The sequence below is a fragment of the Oryctolagus cuniculus genome, chromosome 4, assembly GCF_051225735.1.
Source record: "Oryctolagus cuniculus isolate XC-2025 breed Fujian yellow rabbit chromosome 4, ASM5122573v1, whole genome shotgun sequence".
In the NCBI taxonomy this organism is placed as follows: domain Eukaryota; kingdom Metazoa; phylum Chordata; class Mammalia; order Lagomorpha; family Leporidae; genus Oryctolagus; species Oryctolagus cuniculus.
In genome coordinates, this window is record NC_142870.1 from 152,845,801 (window position 1) to 152,863,470 (window position 17,670).

General features: G+C 37.2%; 1 protein-coding gene across 18 annotated transcripts in view; it reads right to left on the bottom strand.

Moving 5' to 3' along the window:
- The window catches only part of TBC1D5 (TBC1 domain family member 5), a 605,221-nt gene that overhangs the window by 231,930 nt on the left and 355,621 nt on the right, over window positions 1-17,670 (bottom strand). For all 18 annotated transcript variants that reach the window (XM_089332288.1, XM_070072843.2, XM_017346738.4 and 15 more), the window contains 4 exons: window positions 15,802-15,904; window positions 6,049-6,137; window positions 3,604-3,654; window positions 3,436-3,505 (listed from right to left, as the gene is read on the bottom strand). In XM_089332288.1, the coding sequence (XP_089188414.1) occupies window positions 3,436-3,505; window positions 3,604-3,654; window positions 6,049-6,137; window positions 15,802-15,904 (313 nt within the window). The remainder of the gene's footprint in view (window positions 1-3,435; window positions 3,506-3,603; window positions 3,655-6,048; window positions 6,138-15,801; window positions 15,905-17,670) is intronic.

Sequence of the window (17,670 nt, forward strand, 5' to 3'; positions counted from 1 at the left end):
TGACCGAGCAGCCACAGATGACAAGTAAATAAATAGGAATGGCTGTGTTCCAATAAAACTTGGTATTTATGAATTTGAACTCCATGTAATTTTCATGTGTCACAAAATATTAATTTTTCCTCTAATTTTCTAACCGTTAAAAAAAGTGAAAACTTTCTCAACTTGAAAGATGTACAGAAACAGATGCTACACTAGAGGCATAATGATCTAAGACCCCTAACCTAGGCCAAAGGCATGATAAGCATTAGTTACTCATTTCATTTTTATGAAACAGAATAAAGTGACTGAGCAATATACAATTTCTAAGCAGAATGTAATCAATTAAACCAACACAAAGGAATTTAACCATGGCAGAAAATTTTTCCATTTAATATTTTTTTGTAAGATTTATTTATCTGTCTGAAAGTCAGAGTTACAGAGGGAGAGACAGAAAGAAAGAGGTCTTGGAACTGCTGGATCACTCCCTAGATGGCTGCAACGGCCAGGGCTGAGCCAGGCCTAAGCTAGGGGCCTGGAGCTTCTTCCAGGTCCTCCACAAGCGTGGCAGGGGTCCATGTACTTGGGTCATCTTCACTGCTTCTCCCAGGCCATTAGCAGAGAGCTGGATCAGAAGCAGAGCAGCAGGGACAAGAACTGGCGCCCATATGGGATGCTGGTGTGGCAAGCAGCAGCTACACCTGCTAGGCCACAACATTGGCCCCTCCAGATATTCTTACCATTATCCATTGCCAACAGAATCAAAAATTTTTCTAATATCATGGGATAATAAAAACACCATGATGATCTCTAAGATAGCATTTATGTTAGGTTAACATGATACTTAATTCAGTAATTCCATTCCTAGATATATACCAGGAGAACAGAAAACATGTTCATATAAAAGTATGTACATGAATTTTATAACATTATACACAATAGATAAAAGTGAAGAACATTCAATGCTTATAAATTTATGTATACATAAACAAGATGCTGTATATCTATATAATCTATATCTATATAAACGTTGTATATCTATATATTATTCAGCTCTAAAAAGGAATGAAGTATTTATATGTGATACAGCATGGATGAAGAATGAGAACATTATGCTAAGGCAAAGGAGTTGATCATAACAAGTCATATATTTTATGATTCCATTTACATGAAATGCTTACAATCATTAAGTTCATTGAGAAAGAAGGGAGATTAGTGATGCCAAGGGCTATGGGCAGGGAAGAATGAGGAGCAACTGGTAATGGGGATGGGAATTCCTTCTGGGGTGATAAAAATATTTTGGAATTAGATAGTGGGGATGTTTGCACAACTCTATGAACTTAACAAAAAGAACTGAAATGTATTAAAATGTGCTTGTGAATTTTATCACAATTAAAAATATACTTAAAATATGAATAAGACAAAGTAAGGGTAAGAGGCATTCATGCTTAATATGTGGATTAAACAGTATTACATTAGTAAAGGCTTATCAACCCATTTGATACAGATTTTATCTATGCATGTTAGTAACAACGCATATGTAAGCTCATAGGATAGCCATAAAACATTTATAACAATTTTATAATTAAGCAATTAACATTTCTACTTGTTTATATGAAATCTTTATATTGCTGCTTTATGTCTGCCAATATTATTAGAGATATGTTAGAAGAGGGATTTTCAAAATGTTCATGGAAAATAGAATTAAAAGATAAATTTATTTTAGTGCAAAAAACCCTGAAACATAAGCATACAAAAAGTCTTCAAAAAATTCATGAAAAAATGCATATTATGAAAAAACCATTAGGGGATTTCAAAATTATCTTGCATCAAAATAAACTTATCTTTTTAAAAAAGCATTTATTTGAAAGGCAGAGAAATAAACAAGCAGACAGAGATAGACAAACAGATCTTCCACCTACTTGTTTACTCCATAACTGCCCACAACACTCAGAGCTGGGCTGGGCCGGACCGAAGCTAGGAGACTTGGGTTTCCCAAGTGGCTGGCGGGATCCATCACCTATTGCCATCACCTATTGCCTCCCAGGGTGCACATCAGCAAGAAGCTGGAATTGGAATTGGAGCTGCGACTCAAACCCAGCACTCTAACATGGATTTGGGAAGCACAAGTGGCACCAAATGCCTGCTCCTAAACTTGCCTTTTTTATTTATTTTAAATTTATTTGAAAAGCAGAGTTACAGAGAGAGGAGGAGAGACAGAGAGAGAGAGAGAGAGGAGAAACAGAGAGAGACACTGATCCTCTATTGCTGGTTCACTCCCCAGATGGCTGCACAGCCAGGGCTGGGCCAGGCTGAAGCCAGGAGCCAGGAGTTTCATCTGGGTCTCCCAAGTGGGTGCATGGGTCCAAGGACTTGGGCCATCTTCTGCTGCTTTCCTAGGCTCATTAGCAGGGAACTGGATTAGAAGTGGAACAGCCAAGTCTAGAACCAGCACCCATATGGGAGGCCTGCGTCACAGGTGTAGGCTTAACCTGCTGTGCCACAATGTTGGCTCCTGAATTTGTCTTTTAAAATCCATTTCCCCACAAACTACTGCAGTACCCATGTAGATACGTAGGTTAAATTTTATTACATATGTACTTCTATATTTTCATTTTCTATTATATCAACAATAACGGCTATATATTCTATATTATTCTCTGATTATACTAGGGCACTCCCAAAAGTTCACAGAAAATGGCATGAAAAGAAAGTTATTTTGGTTCAGAATATTTTCAGGTACATGCATAGCTTTTCCATAACACATATTGTTTCATGAAAGTTTTTAAGGAATTTATTAACACATTAGATTCTCAAGGTCACAGTAAATGTATGATAATCAGTACAACCCAATTCTCATGTTAATGTGATATTAATACAAAGAGAATGGATTCCACATAGTTCATGGCTATAATTCTAAGAATATAATTTATTTCCCTCCTTCCATCTCTCCCTTCTTCCTTAATTTTTTTCATGAAATTTTTAGATCATTTGTATGCATGAACTTAAAATTTTTTTGTACAAAATCAGTTTATACTTTAATTCCATTTCGTACAAACTTTTGGAAGCACCTTTGTACCTTGCTTACTAAAATCATTCGTGTCCTGAAACACACAAAAAAGATCTGTACTCTAAGACGTACCTTTTGGGACCAGCGTTCTGGCACAGTGCGTTTAACTGCTGCTGTGACACCAGCATCACATACGGAGTGCTGGTTCAAGTCCTGGCTGCTCTGCTTTGGATTCATCTCTCTACTAAGTGCCTGGGAAGCCAAGTGCTTGGTCCCCTACCACCCATGATGGAGAACAGGATGGAGTTACTGGATCCTGGCTTTGGATGGCTTAGCCCTGATTGCTGTCACCATTTGGGGAATAAAGTAGCAGGTGGGAGATTCTCTCTCTCTCAATGTCTGCCTTTCAAATAAATAAATAAATCTTAAAAAGAAAAAAGGATTTTTACCTTTTGACCATCATGCTCAAAAGTAGAAAACCAAGGTTCAGCAGTTTCCATGAGTTGTGAGAACATTGCACTAAAAATTAGAAAAATAATTAACAACTATGTTTAAGCTTCATTAAAGTAATGATGGTATTAAAAACAAAACAAAACTAATAGAATTTTTGTACTTACTAGGCATCATGTTCCAGATACTCAGGGTTCAAGAGAGTTTTCATTTCCTCACTTTAAAAAACAAAATGAGCAATCAAAATGTGTATTTTTTTAAAATGACCGCCCAGGATGTAGACTTTGCCTTATTTTACATTTATAAGCCAACTTTCAAATAATACACTTAAGAGTACTTTATTAACAAGCAAAATTCTTTCTTTTTTTTTTTTTTTTTTTTTTTTGACAGGCAGAGTGGATAGTGAGAGAGAGAGACGCAGAGAGAAAGGTCTTCCTTTGCCGTTGGTTCACCCTCCAATGGCCGCCGCTGCAGCCAGCGCACCGCGCTGATCCTGGCAGGAGCCAGGAGCCAGGTGCTTTTCCTGGTCTCCCATGGGGTGCAGGGCCCAAGCACCTGGGCCATCCTCCACTGCACTCCCTGGCCATAGCAGAGAGCTGGCCTGGAAGAGGGGCAACCGGGACAGAATCCGGCGCCCCAACCGGGACTAGAACCCGGTGTGCCGGCGCCGCAAGGTGGAGGATTAGCCTATTGAGCCACGGCGCCGGCTTAATTCTTTCTATAAAGATAAAAATCAAACAAGTTGCCTTGCCTATGCTACAATGAAGTTAACTATCTGTTCCAAAAAAAAAAAAAAGATACAGACAGCAACAATATATTCTTTACTACACTTGACAACTGATTACTTCAAAATCTATCACTTGTTCAAAACAAAACAAAACAAAAAAGTCACCGAATCTGCAATATCAAAAACACTATTTTCTATATTAATTTTAACAAAAAATCAGTGACAATACTTCTTAAAAATCTTTTAATTTTTTTAAATAAATTTTTTAAAAAATATGTATTTATTTATTTACAAGTCAGAGGTAGGGAGAGACAGAAAGAAAGCTCTCCTATCCATTGGTTCACTCCCCAAAAGGCTGCAATGGCCAGGCTGCCAGGATGAAGCCAGACGCTGAAGCTCCATCAGGGTCTCCCATGTGGGTGACAGGGGCCCAAGCACGTGGGCCATCCTCTGCTGCTCTCCCAGGTAAATCAGCAAGGAGCTGGGTCAGAAGTGGAGCAGCTGGGTCTCAAACCAGCACCCATATGAGATGCTGGCATCGCAGGTGGTAGCTGAAACTGCCATGCCCCAATGGCGGCTCCTCCTTTAGTGTTACTTTTACTTTTTAATGGACTAAAACAGCTGAAAAAGCATGTCATTATCACCTAAAAGCTACTTTCAAGCATCTATTCTTTCCTAAAAAATCAAATAAAAACTGGAAGGAAACAAGATCCCAATGTTAACTTTATCAATATAGTTTAGAATAACTGAAGTAAAGGCAATTAAGGTACAGTTACTCTTGTCAAGACACAATAAACTAGGAGCACAGGTTTAATGCAATGAGGAAGTGCCTGCAGTCCACATTGAGTACTTGAATTCAATTTCTGGCTTGTTTCTCACTCCAGCTTCCTGCCAAGGCAGACCCAGGGAGCAGCTGACACAGCTCAAGTAATTGGGTTCCGGCCATTCTCATAGTAGACCTGGGCGTGTTGTAGCTCACTGCTTCCGTCCCAGCCTGGCTTACGCTAAGCATGTGGACATCTGGGGAGTGAACCAGTAGATAGGAATTCTGTCTCTCTACCTTTCTAGTAGTTAAATTTCAAAAAATAAATACAGTAAAGTTATGACATTTAAAGGAAACTTGAAACAGTAATCTATAATCTGGTAGAAAAAAGTTAATTTATAAAAGGCCTGAATATATATACTCTCTAGATATCCTATAATTAGAAGTATAAAATATCTGCCAGTTCTTCCTTTCTGTACACATGCAGACCTGGCTGTGGAATACTCCTAACAAAGACTGATAATCCAGAGTGTTCTATTCCCAAAAGGCTTCTTGGTGCCTCTCTGACAGTTGGGGTATTTTAAGTTAGAAAAATGAATTCTGATAAATAGCCTAAGTCAAATCCAACCACAACAGTCATTTACAGGAAAGGATAAACAAATATATCTCAACAGCAATGAGAAGTCATTTCATTTGTTTACAGATTGAAGTTCTACGTGGCACTGCTCCTTTATTCATGAAATAAGTCGGTCAGACCTGCTGATACTTTATCCAGGATAAAGTATCTCACGGATAAAGTTGTTCTGCTGGCTGTGAAAAATGAATCATTAGAGGATAGTATATGTTGAGTATCTTTAAGTGGTAGTATTTTTGTCATTACGGCAAAAATTTCTTTTTCTTGATACAGACCAAAGATTTTTAAAAGACATTCCTCATTCCCAATTTGCCCCATAGCTAAACTGGCATTGGAATTATTTGGTGGGATTAACAAGTAAGTCACATGAAATATAATCAAATGTGTATAACTTACAAAACTTAGAAGTACCTTCAATTTAAAAGATTTTGAGGTAAGAACTAAACTGCAGTAGGGGCTGAAAACCCAGATACAACGCGAAAACTTGCCTGGGCTGTGCTGACTCACTGGCATGTAGAAAAGCTTGGTGGTCACAGTGAAGGATGAAAACTATAGGCGCTAACAGCTCATGCATGCCCTGAAACACAAAAGCAAAAAAACCCAGCGGAATGGGTATCAGAGTTCATTAGAGGACAATGTCAACTCTGTTAAACCCTTCTTCAACTGATTCCTGTCACTGATATTTTCAAATTATATTGAAAATCATGAAAAAGGAAAGCTACAGAATGAGATTTTATCTACTCTTAGAATCTGATTCCAATTCAACCACAGTACATATTCTTCTTTAAAACATAGAAAATAGTTCTGTTTTAAATGACTCAACAAACAATAAATTGGCATGGTAGACAACCTTGCACCTGTCAGTTGCTTCAAGATCTGTACTCATAAATATGAATTTCACTTATGCAAATTATAATCATGAGCTACAGTGTAAAGATCTGCAGTAAGAAGGGTAACTAAGAACTGTAGACCTAAGGAAATTATATCCAATGTTTTCATTATATAATGGCTCAAAATTAGGATGTCTATAGATTTAGGAAGAGCTGAAGTCAGCTAGCTAGAAGCATTGAATAATAAAAGAAACAACCTTTAGCAGGTATAACAGAAAATAAAGTTTTAAAGGTGATTTTTTAACCTGTTTAATGAGGAAAATATCATTTTTTCCTATTTTATTTCAACAATAAGACTAATTTTCACTGTATTTAAAAGTTTAACCAATATGACTTGTTTCCTTTATATTGAGGTTTACCTATGGATTATATGGATAACCACAGAAATCAAAAGGTATAATGTTAATTACTGAGCTGTCTTTAAAAGAGAATTATAACAATCCATAATTTATCCATTATTGTAGAGATATAAAGTATTCCATAATAGAGACTATTAATACATATAGGGACTATTAGCCTTATTAATTGAACCCCTAGTCAAACTATATTTTGGCAAGTTAAAGTAGGTTATATTCTATCTTGCCTCTTAAAGAAAGCAAATTACCAACTTCCTTCTGCTTGGCAACAAAACATGCTCTTTTATATAAAGGCAAGAGTTATTACCACCTTTGGAGGAAACAAGGTAGGGAGTGGAGAGAAGTTTTTTGCTGTGGAATTAGGGGATGCTTCTGGCCTGGAAGGACACACTCACACAATCTTCTGGCCCAGCCCAGCACTACTATGTTAGACTTTAGGAGCCAGGTGATCTCAAAGGTAAAATGGGGACAAACTACAAGACTTCAGTTTTAAGTCACCAATAACCTTAAGTGAAAAGGATTTAGTGACATTTTTACAAAAAATTTATGACCCACTGACAATTTACTTGATTTAGGATATACTACTAAATATAATTTCAATCTTTCTAGGTAACCATCTCTTAATTAAGTAAACATTGAAATTTAACAATATGTCTTAGAAGAACATAATAGAAACTCAGACAAAATGAAATTAATTTTAAAAATCAGTATGAGGGGTTTATTCTCTTGGTATAGTCATGTTATTTCAAAGGAAAATGCCATAATTTTAATCAATAAGGCAGTAATTAGTTAATGTAGAAAACTATGAGAAAGCAAAACAGGAAAGGGAAGGAGGGAGGAAGATCAGTCAACCACAAAAGAAAAAAAGAGGTAGAAATTTAAAACTGTAACAAATACCATGTGATAATCTTTTTGCCTATTTCTGATGGCTTACTTAGGATAAAGTCATTGAGAAACAGAATTTCTGGGTGGTGATGGAGGAAGGGAGGTAGAAATTAAAAACTATAGTAAATACCATTGTGGTAATCTTTTTGCCTATTTCTGATGCCTTCAGCAGGACAGCCTGAAGAAGCAGAATTTCTGGGTGATGGGGTAGAAACATTTGTCTAAGTTTCTTATGCCTTCCAGAAAGAATCCCTCACTGCAGTATAGAAAAATCATTACCTCACATATCCTAATCTATGTTTGATTAAAAAAAATCTTGTCAAATCCCAGAAATTGTTATAATTTATTTAAATGCTATGAGATTGAATTAAAAAATTTGATTGGCCATTTGTATTTAATGAGTTGCTTATTTTTTTGTATTTAAGTATTTACTTTTCCCCAATTTCCAACAGTTCTCTACCAACTACCATTATTTTGATATAAACAATTCCTATGTTTACTATTTGTATTTTAATTTTGATTATGATGCCCTATGTCATGGCGAATTTATAAACTTTAAAAGAGTCAATACCATAAGTCATTCTTCATGATTTCTTTTACTGATTTCATGCCTGGAAAGATTTCCCTCACACTGACATTAGGTAAGAAGGTAGCTTCCTTTGTTTTCCATTAATTTTCACCTACCTGATTTTAGTTTAATTTTGCCATGAAGAATAAACATCTATTTTTCTCCAAAAGAATCGAACTTGTATTGAATTATCATCCCTTCTTCAAGAAATTCAATGTTTTCAGTAAGTTAAAAAATCCATCTCCTCCCAAGAGTTTTGAAAAGCCATCTTTATTATAAACTAGATATTTAGCTCACATTTTTTCCTAGGCTTTTACTGGTATCCCATTGGTTTGAATATTCTTTTCAAGATTTATTTATTTGAAAGGCAGAGCTTCAGAGAAGGAGGGAGGAAGGAGGGGAGGGAGAGAAGGATCGAGATGGAAACAGGAAGGAATGGAGGGAAGGAAGGGAGGTGTGAGAAGGACAGAACTGGGGAGAGATCTCCCATGGTTCACTCCCCAAATGGCCCCAAGAGGCAGGGCTGGGCCAGACTGAAGCCAGGAGCTAGGAACTCCATCCAAGTCTCCCATGTGGGTGGCAGAGCAAAAGCACTTGGGCATCTTTCACCATTTTCTCAGGTGTAGTAGCAGGGAGTTGGATTGGAAGCAGAGCAGCTAGGACTCAAGCTGGCCCTACCAAACTGGATGCTGGAGTTGCATGCGGTCACTTAGCCTGCTGTATCAAAACGGCAGCCCCGGTTTGTATGTTCTTTATGAGTCCTGCCTCATTATAAATACTGAATTTACAAGATTCTAGTCCTCCATATTTTCTACACTATTTTTCAAAATTATCTGGCTTATTATACAATTTTCCTTTAAAAATTATTTATGATGTACTAGAAAGGCAAAGAGACAGATGGAGAGGGAGTGACAGAGAGAGAGAGAGAGAGAGAGATAAAGATCTTCAATCTGCTGGCTGATTTCTCAAATGCCTGCAGAAGTCAGGTTGGCCAGGCCAAAGCCAGGAGCTGTGTGCTCAACCCAGGACTCCCATGTGGGTAGCAAGCGGGACGTAAGTACTTCAGTCAGCACTGCTGCCTTCCAGAATGTGCGTTAGCAGAAAGCTGCAGTTGGATGCAGAGACGTGACGCAAACCCAAGGCAATCAGAATGGACTGTGGGCATTCCAAGCAGCATCTTAGCTGCTGGGCCTAATGCCAATCCCTTGCCTATTATAACTTAACTATGTTTCACCGATACATATTTCCACATCATTTAGTTACATACAATGCTATAGAAAACACTGGAGCTTTTAATGAAATTGTATTAAAATTAACTTGAGGAGAGCAAGCACTTTTAAGAACACTAGATTTTCCTAATCTAAAAATCTGTAGAATTGTATAGTCCCTATTATTAAACCTACTGGCTCACAGGCCTATTATTAGTTTTTTTTTCCTTTGTTGTAGTTGGTGGTGGTCTCTTATGGGGTATTCTCCCCTTCAACATATTTTCTAACTAATTATGGCTGGTTTAACAAGGAAGAGTTCTTGCTAAATGTATCCTCCCACCTTCTTTTTTTTAATTTTATTTAAAATTTTTTTTTTATTTGACAGATAGAGTCAGCCAGTGCGAGAGAGAGACAGAGAGAAAGGTCTTCCTTCCATTGGTTCACTCCCCAAATGGCCGCTATGGCCAGAGCTACGCCAGGTGCTTCTCCTGGTCTCCCATACGGGTTCAGGGGCCCAAGCACTTGGGCCGTCCTCCACTGCCTTCTTGGGCCACAGCAGAGAGCTGGACTGGAAGAGGAGCAGCTAGGACTAGAACCAGGTGCCCATATGGAATGCCGGCGCTGCAGGCGGAGGATTATTCAAGTGAGCCACAGTGCCGGCCCCCCACCTTCTTTAAATATGCTATTCTCTCTAGCTTCTGTGATGTTATTCTGTTTATACAGTCTCCATCTGTTGAAGTATCATTCATCTTTCACTTATTGCAAAAATTATTAAATTACTGTAGGTACTATGGACACAAAAGTGAATGAAGTGGGTGAGATCCTAATCTTAATGGAACTTACAGTCTAGAGAAGGAGACACATAATAAAATAAGCTGCAAAATGATTATACAACAAGTAGGCAGTTGGCACAGCAGGTGCCTGGGTTCCAGTCCTGACTTTGCTGCTGATTCTAGCTTCCAGCTAATGTGCACTGTGTGAGGCAGTAAGTGATGGCTCATGTGTTTGGGTTTCTGGCATCCACATGGGAAACCAAGATGGAGTTCCAAGCTCCTGGTTTTGGCCTGGCTCAGTCATGGTGCTGCAAACATTTTGGGAGCGGGCCACTGGATGGGAGGTCTTTGTCTCTCTTCTCTGTCTTTTCAAATAAATAAATAAATAAAATTTAAAACAAATGACTAGGGACCAGCACTGTGGAGTAGTGGGTAAAGCTGCTGCCTGTAGTGCCAGCATCCCATATGGGCATGAGTTCGAGTCCTGGATGCTCCACTTCTGATCTAGCTCCTTGCTAATGTGCCTGGGAAAGCAGTGGAAGATGGTCCAAGTATTTGGGCCTCTGTACCCGTGTGGGAAACCCGGAAGAAGCTCCTGACTCCTGGCTTCGGATCAGCTCAGCTCCAGCTGTTGAGGCCATTTGAGGAGTGAACCAGCAGATGGAAGATCTCTCTTTCTGTCTCTCCCTGCCTCTCTGTAACTAACTTTATAAGAAAATAAATATTTTTTAAAAAAAATGCCAATCTCTTTAAAAACAAATGACTATAAAATTATGAATTATGATTAAGTGGTGGGTGTGTGCACATGGATGTGTATCTATAAAATACATGTACGGATGACCCTCTTCATCCATGGGTTCTGTCTGTATCTGTGGATTCAACAAACTAAGGATTTAAAATATTCATAAAAAAACCCTCATCTATATTAAACATGTAGACTTTTTCCCCTTATCATTATTCCCTAAAGACTACAGTATAACAGCTATTTACATGAAATTTACACTGTATTAGGAGTTGATTTAAAGTACATGAGGATGTATATGGGTGTGCAAATACTATGCCAATTAAAGGACTTTCGCATTCATAAATGGTCCTAGAACCAGTCCCCAGGGATGCCAAGTGATTGCTGTCTACATAAACCCAGATTCTACTACAGACTCAGCAAAGATGATATTCATGTCAACTGAGTCAATGAAATACCTACCACTTAAAGTATAAACACACGGAAAAAGTTAGGCTGGCATACGAAAACAAGAAGAATAGCACTAAATCATATGTCAGGTGTTCTTTTTGCAGGGTGATAATTATGAGTTTTCTGAATACTGTTAAGATAATCCTTCAGAGTTCAGTTTTGACTTCTGCCGAAATTACAACTTTATTTTCAACCACATGATAGAGACCGTTGGTTTTGCCCTCAATTTTAGACTGGTAATACCTTATTAATAATTATAAGAGGCAAACATGTAGACAAAAAGAAAAGAGAAATACCCAGAAAAAGCAGTCATGAATTCAACATGCTATAAAATGGACAAAACACTAAAGAAATACTATATTGTCAGTATATTCTTGGTCTTCAAAATGTGGATTTTGCTTTCATTTATATTGTCAGCATTTTACCTTTAAACCTTTATCCCTGTCAGACAGTTAGTAGTCACTGCACTCTAAACTCATGCCAGTAGAAAATAAAGGTAACAAAGTTTTCTTCATCAACAGCCTGTAGGCTCACAAAATTGAACCTGTTCTTTTATCTGCCTGTGTTCATTTAGCCCACCAAGCAGTCTTTATTAAAGCTGAGGCATCAGGCAGTCAAAGTTCATTAATACCATTTATATAATCTCTGCAGTTTCAATTAACTCAGCAAGACATTCTACTACATGATAACAGTCTCATTAATTCAATAAAATCCCATAACTATTAACAATATGGTCGATGTTAAACGGGGTGTCACCTAGTACAAAATAATAGCTTTAACAGCTTGTGATGAAACTCAAGGTTTTTTCTTAAAATTTAATCTGGCTAAATATTCAATCCTTATTATTTCTCTGCAAAGAATCTATAGAATTTTAAACATGTATATGGAGTACTTAAGTGCCACTCAAGAGTAAGCTAATAAAGTGTTCTTATTCAATAACTGAAGGACTCTGTCTAAAGTATTAATAATCTGCTGTTCCATATTTCCATGTCGTTTCCACACAAATGCAGAGGGCTAGGTGCATTTCAGTGGTGGAGTGTGCAGTGCTATGTTTTTGTTTCTTGTCTCCTGAACTTGTCTCCACTGCTATAAGGCTTTCTTAATCTATTTTTTCATTCTCTAAAAAAAAAAAAAAAAGAAAACAGATGTGTATCTTGGAAAAATTTTATCATGACTTGCTACACTATTGCCAACTCTTTTACTGTGAGGTATTTTCAAATATTTTAAAAAGTACAGAGAACAATCAGGAGAGAGATTCACAATAAGTGACAACTCAGTAAGAAGACAGCAGCAAAACATGAAACCCTGGATCCTCAATCAAGATGTTGAGAGAGTATATTAACTAATGTTACCAGTTATCCCTAGACTTTGTGCTACAGGTATTCACGAAACCCTTCAACTTGAAGCCATTTTGAATGCTGACTTTTGTTATTTGCTTCAAAAAGAATTCTACACTGATGGAGACATTTTTTTCCCAGTCTCTTTTTGGTTTGTTTACTTATTTACTGTGGTCTTTTGAGTTGATATATCACTTGTGGATATATCATCTTGTTTATGAAGGCCTCTCCTATTGTGAAATTACATAAAATTTATTCTACGCTTTCTCTACTAGTAATTATATTTTTAGTTTTCGTTTATTTCTTTACTCCATTTGGAATTTTTTCACCAATAAAGATAAAATTTAATCTTCTTTCCTAGACAGAATAACAAATATAAAAGGTCAACATTCTATTTGGCATTTTATATTATTAAGATTTCATACATGAACTATCACATTAATTTGATCAAAGGACATTTATAGATATTTTAATATCTCCATTTGGCAATCTTTCCTTACCCAAATTCTGTGGTAAAACCAACACACTTAATAATGAGAAGGATAACAATAACTACAATACCAACATGAACTTTTGATGAGCATTATGTATTTTTTCTTAAGATTTATTTATCACCCTGCACTGTGGTATATTGGGTTAAGCTGTCGCCTGGAGTGCCGGCATCCCATATGGGTTCTGGTTTGAGTACCATCTGCTCCACTTCCAATCCAGCTCCCTGTTAATGTGCCTGAGGAAACAGTGGAAGGTGGCCCAAGTATTTGGGCCCCTGCACCCGCGTGGGAGACCCAGAAAAAGCTCCTGGCTCCCAGCTCAGATTGGCCCAGCTCCAGCCCTTGCAGCCATCTGGGGAGTGAACTAGCAGATGGAAGACCTCTCTCTCTCTCTCTCTGCCTCTCTCTCTCTCTTTGCCTCTCCCTCTCTCTCTTTGCCTCTCTGTAACGCTGCCTTTTAAATAAATAAATCTTTAAATAAGTCTTTATTTAAAGATTTATTTATTTAACATGTTAAATAATTAAATGTTAAATAAAATAAATAAATCTTTATTTACAGTTACAGAGAGAGAAGGAGAGACAGAAAGAGAGGTCTTCCATCCATTGGTTCACTCCCCAAAAGGCTGCAATGGCCAGGGCTGGACCCAGGCTGAAGCCAGGAACCAGGAGCTTTTTCAGGGTCTCCCTCATGGGTGCAGGGGCCCAAGCACTTGAGCCATCTTCCACTGCTTTCCAGGCACATTAACAGGGAGCTGGATTGGAAGTGGAGCAGCCAGGACTTGAACTGGCGTTCATATGGGATGTCGGTGATGCAGGCTGTGGTTTTAAACTGCTATGTCACAGCGTTGGCCCAAGTATTAAATATTCTGAACCCTATAAATACTAATATTGTCCTCATTTACAGAGAATGAAATTAAGGATTTAAAAAGCTAAGTAAATTTCTTAATACATAACTAGTAAATGGTGGAGTTGAGATTCAAACACGGCTATCTGAATACAGATCCAGTGTTTTAATCATGAAGCTATATTATCACCATCAAATAACTATCAAGCTTTTAGGCACTTAAAATAACTGTGTCCAGTTTAAAAAAAAGACACACTTATATTAATTAAATTATCACTGAGATGATAATAGTTTGAAAAGCAGCAATATTTTTAGTTAAAGTTTTCAACCTAAAGCATGCTATAATTTTTCATTTACTCAATTTCCACTTCATCTCTCTCAAAAAACATGCATAAGGGCTGTAGTGTACTAGGTAAGGCAGCTGCTTGTAGAGCTGGCAACCCATATGGGCATCAGTGCAAGTCCTGGATGCTTCACTTCTGATCCAGCTCCCTGGTAATGGCCCGGGAAGGCAGCAGAAGACAGCCCAAGTCCTTGGGCCCTTGCACCTACATGGGAGACTGGGAAGAAGCGCTTGGCTACTGCCAGCCCACTTTGGCTGTTGCAGCCATTTGGGGAGTGAATCAGCAGATGAAATCTCTCTCTTTTAGCCTCTGACTCTCTGTAACTCTACCATTCAATTAAATAAATAAATCTTTAAAAAAAGAAGATATTTCCTTCTTTATTTAAATGATATTTATAGAGTTTTTGGTTGTCATTTTGAATAGGATTTTTTTTTCTTTTTCAATCCTAAGAAACTCTTGTCAGCATGTAATTAAAGACATATTACTAATATTAAGAATAAGATAAAATTATTTCCTTTGGCTACTTTATATATTCAATAATAACAAATGTATTATTTAGTATAATGGTAATATTAGTTTAGTATCTTTAAATCTGTCAAGTGTACTTCAAATGAAATATATTGGTTTTATTACAGGTATTTTCTGTTACATTAAATTGAACTTCTGTAATCAGTTAGATATATAATTTTCAATTACTTGAAAATTTATGAATTTAGTTGGAATTCCCAGAATATATATTTGGAGGAACACATAAAAATGTATGTTTATGTATTTTTATTGAAACATAGCTTTAAGTAGAAAATCTAGGTATATCTGTATATATCAAAAATTTTACCCTTTAATGAAAATAAAATTAAATAACTTTCACTTTAGTCAAATTACAGGATCACAAAGAAACCACCTAAAAATGTCAAAAAATTTAAAGAAATTTTTTGAAGTTCTATTACTGACTGGTAAGCTTTAGAAAGTAATGGGACATTGGATTATTTTTTTAAATGACATACCACATATTTGTAAATGCAGTATTTTGGAACAATATTTATACATGCAACTCTGAAGTTTTATTATTATATTGACTTTAAAGATACTGTTTATAAGCAAACTCCCAAAACTTGAAATCTTGAACACCTTATAGAAGACAATTTGGTGGAATGTCTTATAATGAAGAAGAAACCACATGTGCTTCAGTGAGCTTACTTTTCTCACCATGCACCTGACAAGTAGCATTTGCAATGCGTTAGCATTATGATACAACTTTGGATACAATAACGGCTGCATTATTGCTCTATCATTTGTCAAGCTGTAGAGACAATTTTGAGTCAATGGATGCCACCTGTAAGATATTTTCATTACCTGTTTATAAAGCAACTGCTCGTTTTCTCTGGCATAACAGAAAAGAACATCTGTAAGAATCTTTCTCACATTTTCTTGTTGGAAAAACTGCATTTCAGGAAACCTAAAAAAACAAAACAGGATTGAAACCGACAAGCACGGTTTTGAGAATCACTCTCAACTTTTATCTCCAAGCAGTGTCAAAGTGGCTGCAGGGTTTAAAACAAGTCTGTATTAGCCATGCAACTTGCATCCTTGGTGGGGCTGAGAAAGTGGAGGAAAAGAGGAAAATCATATTACAGAGGTAAATGACATCATTCAACATGGAAACATTTCAAATTTTTTCACATACTTTCAAAGGCTCCACATGTATGAATACAACCATTTTAAAGGAAATTTTAGTTCATCTATTTGGGAGTGAAGAGTTGGTTTGTTTTAGCCTATTAGGTTTTGATTATTAGAATGTGATTTTGCAGAAGTATCAACTTCTTTAAGAAATCACTGTCCCTTTTATCAGAACTCAATTATTATATATGATCATACTGTCAACTTCATTGTATCAAAATGTAGACTTCAAGTGGAACAAAATTACTAAGCATTGTTTAAATGCCCTCCCAATCAAAAATTCTATCAGGTGCTCTGAGATAATGTGAAACAGAAAATACGTAGAGAAGCTACCTTAAAACAAAGTTTAAATAGTTAAACACACAACTGCAAGAACCCAAGATCAAAATCATAGCAATGAAATACACAGTGAATATGTACAGGTTGAGGGAATGTCATTTAGGATTAAACAGTTAACTGGGTTCAATCCCAGAAGGTCTGAACATGAATTTTGAGGAGAGAAATTACAAAGGAACATCAGTGGGGAAGGTAACCAGATGAGAAGGAAAGATGAAGTAATAAATGGAAATGAAGATTCTCAGCATACAACACAGAATGGTAATTAAGTAATCATCAAGAAAAAGGAATTCTATGAAATATTGCCAGGTGGGAACAGGACAACCAGACAAAGGAAAAGGTGGGGCAAGTCTAGAAAGAGCCTTAGAGGACTGAATTTGCTGCTGGAGGAACAACACAGGGACACCACATTTTCGAACAAAAGAATAATAAAGGGAAGAGTATCTGAGTGGGAATAAGCCTGAAAGAGTAGAGTTTACAGGAAGGACATGAGTGCATTATAACGAAGTGAAATGACAAGCCTGAATAGAAAAGCTTGTGTTCAAATTCATGAAGTACAATTTCTAGCTATGTCACCTTCAGCAAATGATGCTCAACTGGCTCATCTATGAAGTTGGAATAGCGCTACTGATCTTGTGATGAAGATGAGACGTGAAGCATCGAGAACAGCGCCCGAGAAACAGCAGAAGCTCAGAGACAGGTCTGTGTGGGTCTCTGGGAAAGGCTACTTCAGGTGATAAAAATATGAATGAGTTGCTTTAGGAGTAAGTAGAACAAGAAAATGTGGGTCTGGAAAGGAAGACTGCCGAGAGCTCGGAAGTACCGACGTTACTGAGACAGACAAGCTCTCCTGAGTGAGTCTCTCCAGGAGCAGCAGTGGCTGCTTTATCTCACGTTATAACTCCCACGTTGTCGCCTATTTTTGATCTTCTGTTAGCTTCCTATGAAGTTACAAGTTGCCAATAGATTTTGTGTGTCCCTTCCTTAACATGTCTTTGGAAATTTTTTCTTTTTCTTCCACCCTCCCTCCCTCCCTCCCCTCCCCTCCCCTCTTCTTCTCTCCTCTATATATTTATTTGAAAGTCAGAGTTACAGAGAAAGAGGGAGAGACACAGCACGGAGAGATCTTTCTTCAGCTGGTTCAATCCCCAAATGGCTACAAGGCTGGGGCTGGCCAGGCTGAGGTCTGGAGCCAGGAGCTTCTTCAGG